The sequence below is a fragment of the Mixophyes fleayi genome, chromosome 1 (assembly GCF_038048845.1).
Source record: "Mixophyes fleayi isolate aMixFle1 chromosome 1, aMixFle1.hap1, whole genome shotgun sequence".
In the NCBI taxonomy this organism is placed as follows: Eukaryota; Metazoa; Chordata; class Amphibia; order Anura; family Limnodynastidae; genus Mixophyes; species Mixophyes fleayi.
This window is the reverse complement of record NC_134402.1, coordinates 222,721,637-222,735,930: the sequence shown is the minus strand read 5'-3', so window position 1 is coordinate 222,735,930 and position 14,294 is coordinate 222,721,637. Positions and strand designations below refer to the sequence as shown.

General features: G+C 41.3%; 1 protein-coding gene across 1 annotated transcript; it reads right to left on the bottom strand.

Annotated features, from left to right (window-relative positions):
• Window positions 1–6,530: 6,530 nt before the first annotated feature.
• On the bottom strand, window positions 6,531–9,205 carry LOC142150552 (transcription factor JunD-like). Its single transcript, XM_075205754.1, has 2 exons — window positions 7,574–9,205; window positions 6,531–6,942 (listed from the first exon to the last, which is right to left on the bottom strand). Exon 1 carries the CDS (start codon window positions 8,734–8,736, stop codon window positions 7,840–7,842), a length of 897 nt encoding a protein of 298 aa, XP_075061855.1. The 5' UTR covers window positions 8,737–9,205; the 3' UTR covers window positions 6,531–6,942; window positions 7,574–7,839.
• Between the last annotated feature and the right edge of the window lie 5,089 nt (window positions 9,206–14,294).

Genomic DNA, 14,294 nt, shown 5'->3' with positions numbered 1-14,294 from the left:
CATACATGCATACATACATACATATACTGGCCCCTTCTCACACATACATACATACATACATACATACATACATACATACATTCATATACTGTCCCCTTCTCACACACACATACATACATTCATATACTGGCCCCCTCTCATACATACATACATACATACATACATACATACATACATACATTCATATACTGGCCCCCTCTCACACATACATACATTCATATACTGGCCCCTTCTCACACATACATACATACACTGTCCCCTCACACACACATACATTCATATCCTGGCCCCTCACATACATACATACATACATACATACATACATACATTCATATACTGGCCCCTTCTCACGCATACATACATACATATACTGGCCCCCTCTCATACATACATACATACATACATACATACATACACTGTCCCCTCACACACACACACATACATTCATATCCTGGCCCCTCACAAACACACATACATACAGTCATATATTGGCCCCTTCTCACACATACATACATGCATACATACATACATACATACATACATACATACATATACTGGCCCCTAACATACACACATTAATTTATTATACTGACACAAACACACTATATTAATATAGTACTATTCCCCCCCCCCTGGCACTCACCTGGTTCATCGGCACGCAATGTGCAGTTCTTCATCTCTTAGACCCATGTGACACTTGAAGGGATGGAGATCCGCATCATAGCTAGACTGGATGAGGTGACTGACAACAGTTGTCTAGCCATTTGTAGCGTTTGTAAAGCCACAGTCAGTAGTGGTAGGGACCTTAACCATCTAGGAACCTCATCCATGTTACGCCATTTGAAGCGAGTTCATGGCAAGCTGTTGGGAAAATTGGAAACTTATGCTAAACAAAATAACAAGCATTCCATCATCAGCTAGGTCCCTTCTTTCATCTAAATCCCGACACCTGCAATCTATACCCACAACACCGTCCTCATCAATATCTTCAGTAACGATCGGAGTTGGTCCTGCATCCAAGTTGCTAAGGCTAGATGACTCCTCCACTATCTGTGATTCCTCAGAAGAATTCTTGAGCGTTAGTCCCACTGCTGCTGCTGCTGCTGGGGGTGAATCTTCATCTCAGACGGAGACCAAGAAGAAGACTACTAGTTGTTTACAACAATTGACTGTTAATCCTTTCCAAGAGGAAGCAAGTATGAAAGCTGTCACCCAGTCGCAAAGCGGATCACAAACGCCATGGCGACTATGCTAGTATTAGATCTGCATCCAATATCCACTATTAATGCAGCTGGTTTTAGACAGTTACTTGAGGTCTTGTGTCCATGTTACCAAATTCCATCACGACTCCATTTTACTAGAAAAGCTGTTCCTCCCCTCTACCAGAAGGTTTGTAAAAATTTAATTATTGGGCTACAAAATGCCATTCTACCCACTGTACACTTAACCACAGATATGTGGACAAGCTAAAGATTATATTACTCCGACAGCACACTGGGTTGGTGATTCGCCTTCACTAGCAGGAACAGCAGCAGCATGTACCCAAGTACGTTACATTTTTCAGAGGTAGGCTACTCTGTATCACTGGCTTCACTAAGAGGCATATAGCTGACAATCTCGTCGCCATGTATTAGCTGTAGAATTACCACAGTTATCCAAGGAACGGGTGGAGCGATCAAATGAACCATAACTGATTACATGATCCAAGGACAATTTCATTTTGCACCACTTTTCTTTACTGCCACTGCTGTGTGGCAATGTTTCCTAGATGTGCTAGGAACTGCCGTGTGTTTGAGTCATTGCTCTGTCGCTTAGCATCCAGTCAGGTCGCTGCAGTCTTTGTTTGAAAGTGTAAAAAAATAATATTGTGACCTGTGAGGTGGTCAAAATTGATTGCAAGTGACTTGAAATTAGTGTTATTGAGGTTAATAATAATGTAGGGGGGAAAAGACTTTATTGGTAACTGTCGCACTGGACGGTGTTTTGCCTTCTTGATCAACAAAATTAAAATTCATGAAAGGATGAACATGATGGACATATGTTTTTTTTATCCTTACAATTGCAATTATGTAACTTTATGCTGACTGGTTTCTTCAGAATGCCATAGCTTGTTGGTTGGAAAACCGCAATTTGTCCTTGTGACCCTGCCAGCCCCTCCATAAAATAATAGCTTGCCACAGGTAGGGTACACAAGAAAATGAGCAGTGCATTTAGAATTATGTGCTTCTGTATAATTTTTCCATGGATGTAACAGGAGCCTTATTGCAAGGTGACAATCTTTTAGCAAATAAATGTACTCGTTACATCACTAAGAATTGCTTTTTTTTGCATCTGGCCCTTTTAGGACAACTACTAGCTACGTAGCTGAATATAGCCTATCAATTTATGCCTCGTTGATCGCTTCATTGTCACTGGTTTCTAGTGAATTGATTGGTCTAGTGAGCTGAATATTGGTTAAGCCTACAAAATTAATGTGTGTGTACAAAAGTATACATAATGCTAGGTTAGGTGTGCTTTTCAATTTGTTTGATATGTATGCATCAAACTATTCATTAGGGTTTACCTATTGTGTAATTGCATAGGAAATTGTTGCATTTGATTACTTTAGGGGGGGGGAGTTCCCTGCCTGTATTCTAATAAAGTAAGGTGGGTAGGTGGATACTACACAGATATTGTAGGGGGTGCAGCCACCAGACTGCTTCTCTGTGCATGCTCGGCAATTCTGTGTCCTCTTCTACACATGTGCTGCAGCCCAGTCAGACTTCTTTGCACATGCTCAGTAGAGGACCCATGCTCTGCTCCTCTGAGAGCAGAGAGGGTCCTGGGAGGCTGGAATTGCATCTGTTCAAGGGAATACAATACAAACTTTTCTGCATCAGAGCAAACAGATCAAGTCTGTATGTAAAACATTTTGTAACTTGCATTACTAAAACATAATTTACAGCGATGTAATAAAACAAAACAAAAAAAATAGCTCTTTACCAATATTACAATATAATAGACTGGGTAAATGTTGTGAAAAAATGGTAGAGTAAAACCAGTGTCCATTGGAACACATTAGAGACTTATAATTCCATAGCAGGCAGAGATTAAGGGCCTGATTCCTCAAGTCACGTAGCTGCCAATTTTGAGTGTATCGTACACAAAATCACTCTGCGCATGCCCAGAACCGAGAAATACATCAGTAAACGCAGCCCTGTCTGCTCTGTCTTTCAACGCAAAGGACACCTACTACAACCTACGATTTTGAGGAGTGAAAGAGGCAGCGAAGGGGCGTTTTATGTACTGTAAGGGCGTACTAAACTCAAGTGCATGCAGCCAAATCTGAATCAATCTCTGGACATCTCAGGTTTACTTGTTTTCTGCTGTATCGCTTGCTCCAGGTACAGGGCTAATCCAAGTCCTGTTCATATAGTGATGACAGTCTTGTATGCATACGATAAAGTGTGTTTGCAATCAGGAGCAACTAAAAATGTCAGCAAACAAATAAAGTGAACTTTGTGCTTATGGTAAAATAAACAATATTATGGATTGATTGATGAACACATTCAATACACATATATGAACAATTTCTATTCAAATGTTGTGTGTTTATTCTTATGATAGATGTATGAGTTCCTCTTTTTCCAGTGTCACATATTTCAAAAACAAACAGAAAAAAATCATAGTACAAAACTGCAGATAAAGGAAGGTTCCATACTACTACTTATTAAATCTCTAACATTAAACTTATTTCCCTTTAAACATTCCACAAATGTGATTCAAATGTATTTAAAACTTAAATAGAATTCCTCTTATTTAAATGCACAGACATAATAATTTAATTTCCTCCTCTATTTTAGAGGTGGATTTTTGTAGGAGTCAACCACTTATCCAGATGTAAAAAAACACTTTAATGATTCCTTTGAGTTATCAATCAGAAATTGAAAAAGGCTTATTTCATAAAGTTATTGGTTATTTCTTAAAAATGAACAAACATTCTTTATTACTAAAATATAAACAGATTAAAGCGTTCCAACATCCAATATATATTACAATAACATCCAATGTTATGTAATATCTCCGATCCCTGTATAGATGTATTCTTACTCCGTTCAACATAAAACAGGCATGTAAGGAGTGCAATCATTGCAGAGTGCAGGCGACCTAACCTCACAGTCCCATGAGTCTTTCATAGTAGTTTTCACTGGGTATCGATCCCCCCTTCTCACCACCTGGTATCACCATCTGCTATCCAGTGAAAACTACTCCAAAAGACACACGTTCTCAGTATGCGTGCCTTAATGAATCAGGCCCTAAGACTTGTAATTGCCCCAGGGCATGTAATGTGTGGGGATTCCTGCCACAGTTGCATCAAGCTTTTAATAAGGGCCCTTTGTAATATATATCCCATTTTCTTTTACATCTCAGTATTTGCCTTGGGAACTGTATGCTGCAGCAGTTTTTCCTAGGGCTTCTGTGCTGCTGTATTACAGCACTGGCAGGGCCCTCTTAAGAACCTCTTGGGCCCACGGGCACAGCAGTGCACCGGGGCCCCTATATATACAAAAATAAAAAAAAAAGATTATATATATGGGCCCTGCAGCCCAGGGGGGCCCGTCGGAGGCAGGAAAAAGAAGACCCTAAAAAAAAGAAGAAAATACTTACCGTGCTGTCAGCTGGCGATCCGGCTCCCTCCCTGGTCTCCTCCTCCGTCGCGCTCCGCAATGGATGTCGGGCGGGCGTGATGACGTCACGCCTGACATGCACTGCCAGCGCGACGGAGGAGGAGACCAGGGAGGGAGCCGGATCGCCAGCTGACAGCACGGTAAGTATTTTCTTTTTTTCAGGGTTTTCTTTTTCCTGCCTCCGACGGGCCCCCCTGGGCTGCAGGGCCCCCGGGCACCTGCTCAGCGTGCCCAATGGGAAAGACGGCCCTGAGCACTGGTAAAACTAGCTGTGTGGACCAATAGGAAGACACAAGTTCTCTGCTTGTGACATTCATTTGATCCACCTACTAAACTGCAACCTTTAATCTATACACCTAAATATTATAAGCAACAAGCGACATTAATTTTTAATAGCCCAAATTAAGTCTTGATTCATGTTCTTCATCACACGCCTGGTTCTGATTCACTATATGTACCAAGGGTTACAATTCTAACCGTACAGTTCACACTGAAAACACTATTTAAAGTAGTTCTGGAGAATCTAGGATAATTTGGACAGAAATCTAATATACATTTATCAGTATGACCCCTTCCATCTGAAATAAAATGCCCTGCTCCTGCACTTAATTTATTAGTATAATTAATAAAAAAAAAACACAATCTCTTCAGTTAGTCAACAAAGGTAACTTCAATAATACATTTAGTGGGATGTTCAGGAGCAGAGTATTTTGTAGCTAGTGGAAAGGGTTTTGCTGAAATATATTTATTGGGGACATGTGGTCGTGAATGGAGAAAGTGCTCTGCATATGCGGATAGCTCTTTCAACCGTGAGGGATCCAGTGAAGAGGCTTCAGCTACATCCCATTGAAAAAGACAAGTAATTCAATCCTGACATGGGGGTATATTTACTAAACTGAAGTTTTGAAAAAGTGGAGATGTTGCCTATAGCAACCAATCAGATTCTAGCTGTCATTTTGTAGAATGTACTAAATTTATAACTAGAATCTGATGGGTTGCTATAGTCAACATCTCTACTTTTTCAAACCCGTAGTTTAGTAAATATACGCCATGGTGTTACTTTCCTGTGAAAAGCTTTGCTTTTTACATCTTAATGGATTGACTAATGCTGCTGTCCCCAGAGAGCTCTGTGGGGATAGTGGTATGCTCTGGTAATTAGGTTAAGGCCAGAGAAATATCCCCTTTGTTAAATAACAAAAAGCGATAAAAGAGTTTATATGCCGGCATTTTGGCTCTTCACCGCTTGCTAAATAGACCCCTAAAGCAATAGCAATATTACCACCTCAAATAGCAAAAAGCAATGTATACTATGGAAATGGTTTTTATGTGATTTATAATACGTACTTATATAGCGATGCCACAACTGTAAATCTATAACTAAATGAACATTTTTTTTCTTCTAAATTTACATCTCAACTAAGCAACATGAACATGGAATAGTGTTTTGCACCATGGTATGTTCATGATGCTGTAGAGTCAACAGATCGTTTTGAGCACCACATGATCAGTAGTTACAGTACGTATTTTCAGACAGACCCATGTAACTTTGTATATTTGTGGTGACTATAGGATTGGAACATTACATCTACAATACGCAAAATGCAACAGTTCTTCCTTAGGACAAGCAACGGGAATGTGTGATGCTACATCGGATTTTTAACTATACACTCTAGCCTGGCAGATCGTCATGGGAATGGTAGTTCAACAACAGCTGCATAAGGGTGTGTTACATATGCTGCTCCTAGTGGGGCACAATTAGGGGAGAGAACATTGCACGTCTTCAATGTCAGTGTTCACTTTAGATATCGCAATCTTAAATCTTATTTTTAAAATGCTGAATCAAGAATAAGAATTACTCACAAATAGTCATAATACAAAGCTTTATTACATAATGCTGTATAATATCATCACTGGAATGTACTGTAGCAAAAACTGCATAAAATATACTTATATTTTGCAAATAAAACTTCATAGACTAAACAAAATAGCTGTGTGAAATATATTTACATTACCTTACAAATTAAGAAGCCTGAGCATATTGTCAAAATATATCATATAACCAGACAGACTAGCTCCAACATTTAGTGCAGGATTGGGCGGGTGAAGAAAGATGTTTCCAGTCAAAAAATGAATCATAGTCTTCTGAAAAATGACTCCTCAGTATTGTAAACATTTGTTGCAGATCAGCACCTGTCGGGTCCCATACAGTATATGCCTTAAGATCTGGAACCCAATACTTCTTAGGTTAGTGATACAATTTCTCATCCTTTATAATCTGGAATTGAAACATTGAAAAGTCTCCTAAATTGTAGCATTTTTATTTACTTTTTGGAAAAGTAGCTCTTTTTTAATGCAATGCATTATACAGTCCTCCCTCTATATAATACTAGCTTAAACACAGGTCAAAACTGGCATCATAACATAATGGATGGTGTTATAAATAGTGTGGTATAAAATTAATACATTTTAGTGCACATCTGTGCAGAGAAAATACCATGTGGTATTTGATGTTGGCATTATAATGATGCATAATAAATAGTGGAACAGCTAGTTTACCACTGTCTTTTTAAAGATATGTATTTACCATGGTAGGTTGCAGTAAGCTGCATTTACAAGGACATAACTTGAACATAGCTCACATTAGTATTCAATAGATCGCTATGAGGACCGCATAATCTGTATTTACATTACTGCTTTCCAAACAGACCCTAGATATAACTGTATGCATTTTGGTCTGTCCTGGTTTTTAATTCAGTATTGTGAGTATTAACAGTGCGTTTCTCAAGGTGATCTAGTGATCTAGTGATCACTATTCTGAAATATATCTATGCATAGTTTATCCTCCAATGATTACAAAGCAGAACAAAGCACTGTGGGTGGATGTATTACTGCTTATAAGTACATACCATAAAAGTCCTGTGAACAGTCCATGAAGTTAATGCTAATGTTGCCATTTAAACTTATTGCAAACCTTGCAATATTACTGTAGTTCAGATATTTTTGAAATAAAAAAGTGTCAAGTTAGCTGTGACCAATGAAGAAAACATGGTAAAAAGTTTCCACCAATGACTTGATGTCCATCAAATTATAATAAACCATCCTCACCATTCGGTAACTGTCCTCTGCCCTGCAATACAGCCATCATGAAAGAATGTTTTGGCCTCCCCTTGTATTAGTATGCATGGATATGGTGTGGCAAAAGCTGGCAACCACTATTGACATGACTCATAACCTTCTGTTTTAGATGTGCCACCTGTTCTCTTAGTAAACTAGCTGTGGAAGCCAAGTCTGTGTTCTGAGTCTTAAGACTCTTCACTTTCTCTTCTAGCCTTGAAATCCGTTCCAATTTTCTTTTTCTGCATTTGGAAGCTGCTATCCTATTTCTCAACTTCTTCCTTTCTGCTTTGATCCTCTCCTGGTTGTCCATGTCTATGGGAGATAGTGGAGGGCTTTCTCCGAAACTAGCCCCCTCTGGTACTATTTGAGGCTCATCTTTCAATGCATGTAGCCTATGTGTATGGAAAGAAGACTGCTGCTGTTCCATAGTGGTTGGTAAAGGAGGGTAAGAGACTGGTTCTGTACAGTAGTTTATTGTGTTTCCCATAACTTCACTAGAGTAGCTGTTAAGGTTGATATAAACAGGGGTATCTGAGGATACGGATGGATGAATAGTAGGTCCAGCAGTCACAGAGCCCATCTTTATGCCTTTGCTCAGCTGGTTTTGTTTGTGCAGGTCCTCTAGTGCTTGAACAAATCCATCTGCAAACTCCTGCTCCTCACTAGCCATCTTAGGATAAAGAAATTGGCTACTAGTGGGAGTTGTAGTGACCAAGCCATTTGACTGGATAATCAGTCTCTCAAGTTCAGGGGATGCCAGTTTCAGAAGACCCAGGTCAGATGAGGTGAGCAGACCATCCTCCTCAAGCTGGTGTCCCTTTACATGTGACACTACTTGATCACCTATGTTGAGATTCAAATTTTTCTTCATCATGGTGCTCTCAGTGGTAGAATAAGAGATGGGAACTGGGTATAAATTTAATAAATCATCATGGTAAAAAGGTATTTCCATTATCCTCTGGCACAAGTTGAATAAAATGAGGGGAAATACTCCCCTTTTAGTAATCCTTAGTGCAGATCAGAAATAGTAAAATAGGTGGCTGCCAAGTCATGAAATCCGGCAGTAAGTTTATCTCTCATTTATTCCTCACATATATGTTTCAGCCAGTTGTTCATGTAGGGCCTCTTCTTGGCAGTGAAGTGTGTTTGTACAAGACAGATTACAGTTTCTTTATCGAACAGTATTCACCTTAGTTGGATGCCCAGTGTATCTCCTTGCCTTTCTTCTTAATAAGTGAAAATATTTCATTTGATTTTCCAACAAGTTGCTTAGAAAGGCTGGCCAAAAACAGGCACTCTGAACATGTTCTTTTCTGAATATCTTTTTCTGTAGTTCAAGTTTTCAGTTCTTTGTGGTTGTCAGTTTGCTGCTGCAGTTCTCCACCCACTTCCTCTTCTGCACTCTCATGCTGTAATGAGCAACACCACTGCCTGCTTTCTCTTATATACCCTCCCTATTCCATGATGACACTTTCATGCACTGAGATTGGTCCAATATGACGTCCTGAGATTTCTCCATTTGCATAGTTGTCAGGGTAACTTTATGTAAACTGCAAACAGCGAAAGGCAGTCTGGGTTGAGGTAATTGGTTAACTCATCAGGTGCTGGAAAACCTGAACCAATGAGGAAAGCAAACAAAGTCATATGATGGTTTATTTTTGTATTTAAGAGCTCATCTCAGCAGAGAGAACGTCAGGGATATTTATAGGCATATGCAGTGTATTGAAAGTTGTTTGAAGGCTTAACTGTTCTGTACTATCCTATAGAGCAGCTAAATAAGCTATCCCAAAAACAGTGCAACATACACAGTGCATACAGTAACAATATAGTTCAGGACATGTAAACAGGTACAATTGTCTGTTTGAATATATGCACTATGAAATCAGTGGCACAGACATTTAACACTTACAAACATGCTTCAAATGTGCTGTAGGATTGGGAGGTAGTGGTGTTGCCAGGCTGCTTGGGGAAACTCCTAGGATCCCCCTTAAACCCCACGGTCTCTGTGATTAGTGCGAATCACAAAAACTGGAAGTAGATGTGCTGTTTGCACCCAGGAATAGCTCATCCAGTTTTAAGCAATGTATCTGGGAGCAGGGGGTTTGAGGAAAGAAGGTAAAAAAAATTTGATTTCTAAAAAAATAAATCTTATACACTCAGTGGCCACTTTATTAGGTACACATGTGTAGTACTGGGTAGGACCCCCCTCAAGAACAGCCTGAATTATTTGTGGTATGGAGTAAACAAGGTGCTGGAAACATTCCTTAGAGATTCTGGTCCATGTTGACATGATAGCATCACACAGTTGCTGCAGATTTGTTGGCTATACATTCATGCTACCAATCTCCAATTTCACCACATCCCAAAGGTGCTCTATTGGATTGAGATCCGGTGACAGTGGAGTGCACATTGGAGTACACTGTACTCATTGTCATGTTTGTGGAACCAGCTTGAAATGACGTGTGCTGTGTGACATTATTATTATTAATATTTAGTTATAGGGCGCCACTAGGTATCCGTAGCGCCGTACAGGGACAGACAGAAACACGGTACAGGGTGAGACATCACGGAACAGTTAACAAAAAGCACAGTAACTCGGAAGCTCAAAGTACAGCTAGATGAAAGGTGAGAGCCACCGGGGGTAGAAGGGCCTCACGGAAGAGACAAGGAGCTGGAGAGCAGAGTTAAGGTGATGGAGAATAGGAGGAGAGGAGGCCCTGCTCGAAGGAGCGTACAATCTAAGGGGAGGGTAGGACGGACAGAGACGCAAGGGTAGGAGGAGGAAAGGGGGAGAGCGGAGGCAAAGACGGAGGGGAGGGGGGAAGAGGAGAGTGACGAGGAGGAAGGTAGGTGGGAGACAGGAAGGAGGGCAGTTAAGTGGGGGACTGGAAGGCTATAAGGAAGAGGTGGGTTTTTAAGGCCCGTTTGAAGCTGGACAAGTTAGATGAAGTTCTGATGGAGCGGGGGAGCTGGTTCCAGTGGAGGGGGGCAGCACAGGAGAAGTCTTGGATGCGAGCGTGGGAGGAGGTGACCAGGGGGGAAGAGAGGCGACGGTCATTGGCCGAACGCAGAGAGCGGGATGGAGCATGAATGGATATGAGGCTGGAGATGTAGGGAGCAGTGGAGTTGGAGAGGGCCTTGAAGGTAAGTGTAAGGAGCTTGAACACGATTCTGTAGGGGAAGGGGAGCCAGTGAAGGGATTGGTAGAGGGGGGAGACAGAGGAGGAGCGGCGAGAAAGGAAAATGGGTCGAGCGGCAGCATTGAGTACGGAGCGAAGGGGGGTGAGATGAGAGCGGGGGAGGCCAGTAAGGAGGAGGTTGCAGTAGTCTAAGCGGGAGATAATAAGAGAGTGGACAAGAGCTTTAGTGGCATCTTGGGAGAGAAGGGCCGAATGCGTGCGATGTTTGCGCAGCTGGAAGCGGCAAGATTTTGCAAGAGAGAGAATGTGAGGGGCAAAGGAGAGAGAGGAGTCGAGGATGACACCGAGACAGCGAAGTTGAGGAACAGGGGAAAGAGAGGAGTTGAGTACAGTGATAGAGAGGTCGGAAGGGCAGGGGGAATGAGTGGGAGGAAAGACAATTAGTTCGGTTTTCGCAAGATTAAGTTTGAGAAATTTAGAGGACATCCAGGAGGAGATGGCAGAGAGGCAGGCGGACACCCTGGAGAGGAGGGAGGGAGAGAGATCAGGAGAGGAAAGGTAGAGTTGGGTGTCATCCGCATAAAGGTGGTACTTGAGACCAAAGGAGCTGATGAGTTTCCCAGGAAAGAGGTGTAAAAAGAGAACAGGAGGGGTCTGAGAACAGAGCCTTGGGGGACCCCTACTGGAAGGGAGGAGGGGGGGAGATTGTTTGTTATTTTGCTGGAAGAAGCCATCAGAAGATGGGTAGACTGTGACCATAAAGGAATATACACATGGTCATCAACTATAATCAGGTAGGCTGTGGCATTTAAATAATTCTTACCAAATCTGATTTTTTTTATCACATTAAAAATTGAGATGTCGATTTGTAATGTGATGTTCTGTTAAACTGTTGTTTTCAGGTAGTTTTCTATCAGTATGGCCTTTAGTAAATCCTATGGTTTGATAAACTCCCTGAAACCGACGTTTTTCACAAGCCACACTTTATTAAATCTGGTCTTCATCCTAATCAATCACTGTTTGATTTAAATGTAATACTGAATGTATCTGACATGGACTAAAAGACAAATATTAGTAAAGGGCCTAATGTGTGCCAAGAAAACATTACCCACACCATTATACCACTATCATCCTGCACAGTTGACATAAAGCAGGATGAATCCAAGGATTTATGTTGTTTATGTCAAATTATGGCCCTACTATCTGCATGTCACAGCAGAAATCAATTTGTCACACCACGCAACATAGTTCCATTCTTCAACTGTCCAGTTGTGGTGAGCCAGTGCCCACTGTAGAGTTTAATCCTGTTCTTAGCTGACATGAGTGGAACCCAGTGTGGTCTTCGGCTGCTGTAGCCCATCCATTTAAAGGTTTAGCGTGTTGTGCGACATGCTGTCCTGTATACCTCTGTTGTAATGAGTTCTAGTTGCCTTCCTGTCAGCTAGATCCTGTCTGGCCATTCTCCCCTGACCTCTCTTACTAACGGGCATTTTTTTTTAGCACCATTCTCTGTAAATTCTAGAGACTGTTGTGCATGAAAATCCCAGGAGATGCTCAAACCACCTAATCTGGCACCAACTATCATTCCACAGTCAAAGTCACTTAGATCACATTTGTTTCCCATTCTGGTGGTCGGTTCGAACAACAACTGAACTTCTTTTTTTTGCATCAATATTTTTATTGAACATTTTCAAAGATATATGGGGTACAAAAAAAAAAGAGGGGAACAGAAAATACGAACAAAGGAAAACACATAGGGAATCTCCGCGCAGGGGGAAAGGAATCACTCGATTAAAATAAGGCACACAATATAAACAATGTACATTTAACATTTACTGATAAAAGAAAAAGAAAAAAATTATACAGCAAGACAGATCAACCTTCATTTTGACCGGCCGAAGATATTTCTACCATGGTTGGGGTATCAGGGGGTTATAGCTGATCAATAGGCTGAGGGAATTCTATAAGGGCCGCTGGAGAATGAGCTACTGGGAAGCTGATGATGGGAGCTGATGCAGATGAGGAATAGGGCGTATCTGTTGTTTCCATCTCAGAGCTATACTGTATCTTAGAGGTGATTCGGGTAGTGGTGGGGGGGCCCTGAGACTTCCAGTTTTGTGCTATTGCTGCTCTAGCTGCTATCAATATATGGCCCAAAAGGTAACGATCGTGCTTCGGAATGGAAGTCGGGTAGACTTGGAGAAGAGCTAGGGCTGGGTCTAGGGCAACAGGAGTCTTTAAGACAGTTGAGATCAAAGCAAATACCTCGCCCCACAGCGGCTGAATCACTGGGCATGACCAGAAAACATGGAAAATATCGGCTATTTGGGTACATTGGCGCCAGCAAAATTTTGATTGACTTGGCCAGAACCAGTGTAACCGCTCCGGGGTAAGGTACAGCCGATTGAGAAGTTTGACCTGCATCTCTGTATGATTAATGCATTTGGACAGGAAGTTACATAAATTCTTTCCCATTGTTCCTCAGTGAGCATTAAATTCACATCCGCTTCCCACTGGGTTTGTGCAGGAGTTTTAGTTGGGGGTATCAGAGAGTAAATGTAGTGATACCAAAATGTTATTCCACCTCTACTACTACTACTACTACTCTTCGTCAGTCTATCTATAACAGATGATGGAAGCGAAATGAGAGAGTAGGGGGTCCTGGAGACAGTTCTGACCCAGTGTCTAATTGGCAAGTACCTATATGTTTCTGAGGATGGCAAGCTAAAGCGATCTTGGAGCTGAGAAAAGGAAAGAAAAAGGCCTTGGGCAAAAAAATCTGATACTGAAGAAATCCCTCTGGCTTTCCAAACCGCGAGGTTTAAATCTGAGATGAGTTGACCCACTGCCCGAAGAGAGAGATTACGAGATGGGAGTACAAAATTGGCATGCAGCCCAATGATTCTATCCCACACCTGCATGGCGTCCGAGATGGATCGTAGCCTGTATACAACAGATGGGCGGACCGGCAAAGAGAAGGTCCAACAACGGGTAGCTAGGGTACAAGGCTCTCTCCAAATCACAACTGAACCTCTTGATTATGACTGCATGCTTTTATGCACCGAGGTGCTGCCACATAATTGGCGGATTAGATATGTGCATTAACGAACAGGTGTACTAGTGTACCTAATAAAGTGGCCACTATATATATATGAATATGTATATATATATTATATATACACACACACATACACTGAAACACATACACACAAACACATATACACAGTGGTCGAAGTGGAAATTTACAAGTGACAGTATGGTAAATGTAAGTGAATGTAATTTAATAGTGGAAGATGGACTGAGAAAAAAGAAAGTGAGACAGGTGGTTGTACACCAATTGCCAAGTAGTTTGGAGGGAAAGGGGAGGAGA

Coding starts and splice junctions, on each gene's coding strand:
- LOC142150552 (XM_075205754.1), bottom strand. CDS start 8,736: ATGGAAATACCTTTTTACCATGATGATTTATTAAATTTATACCCAGTT.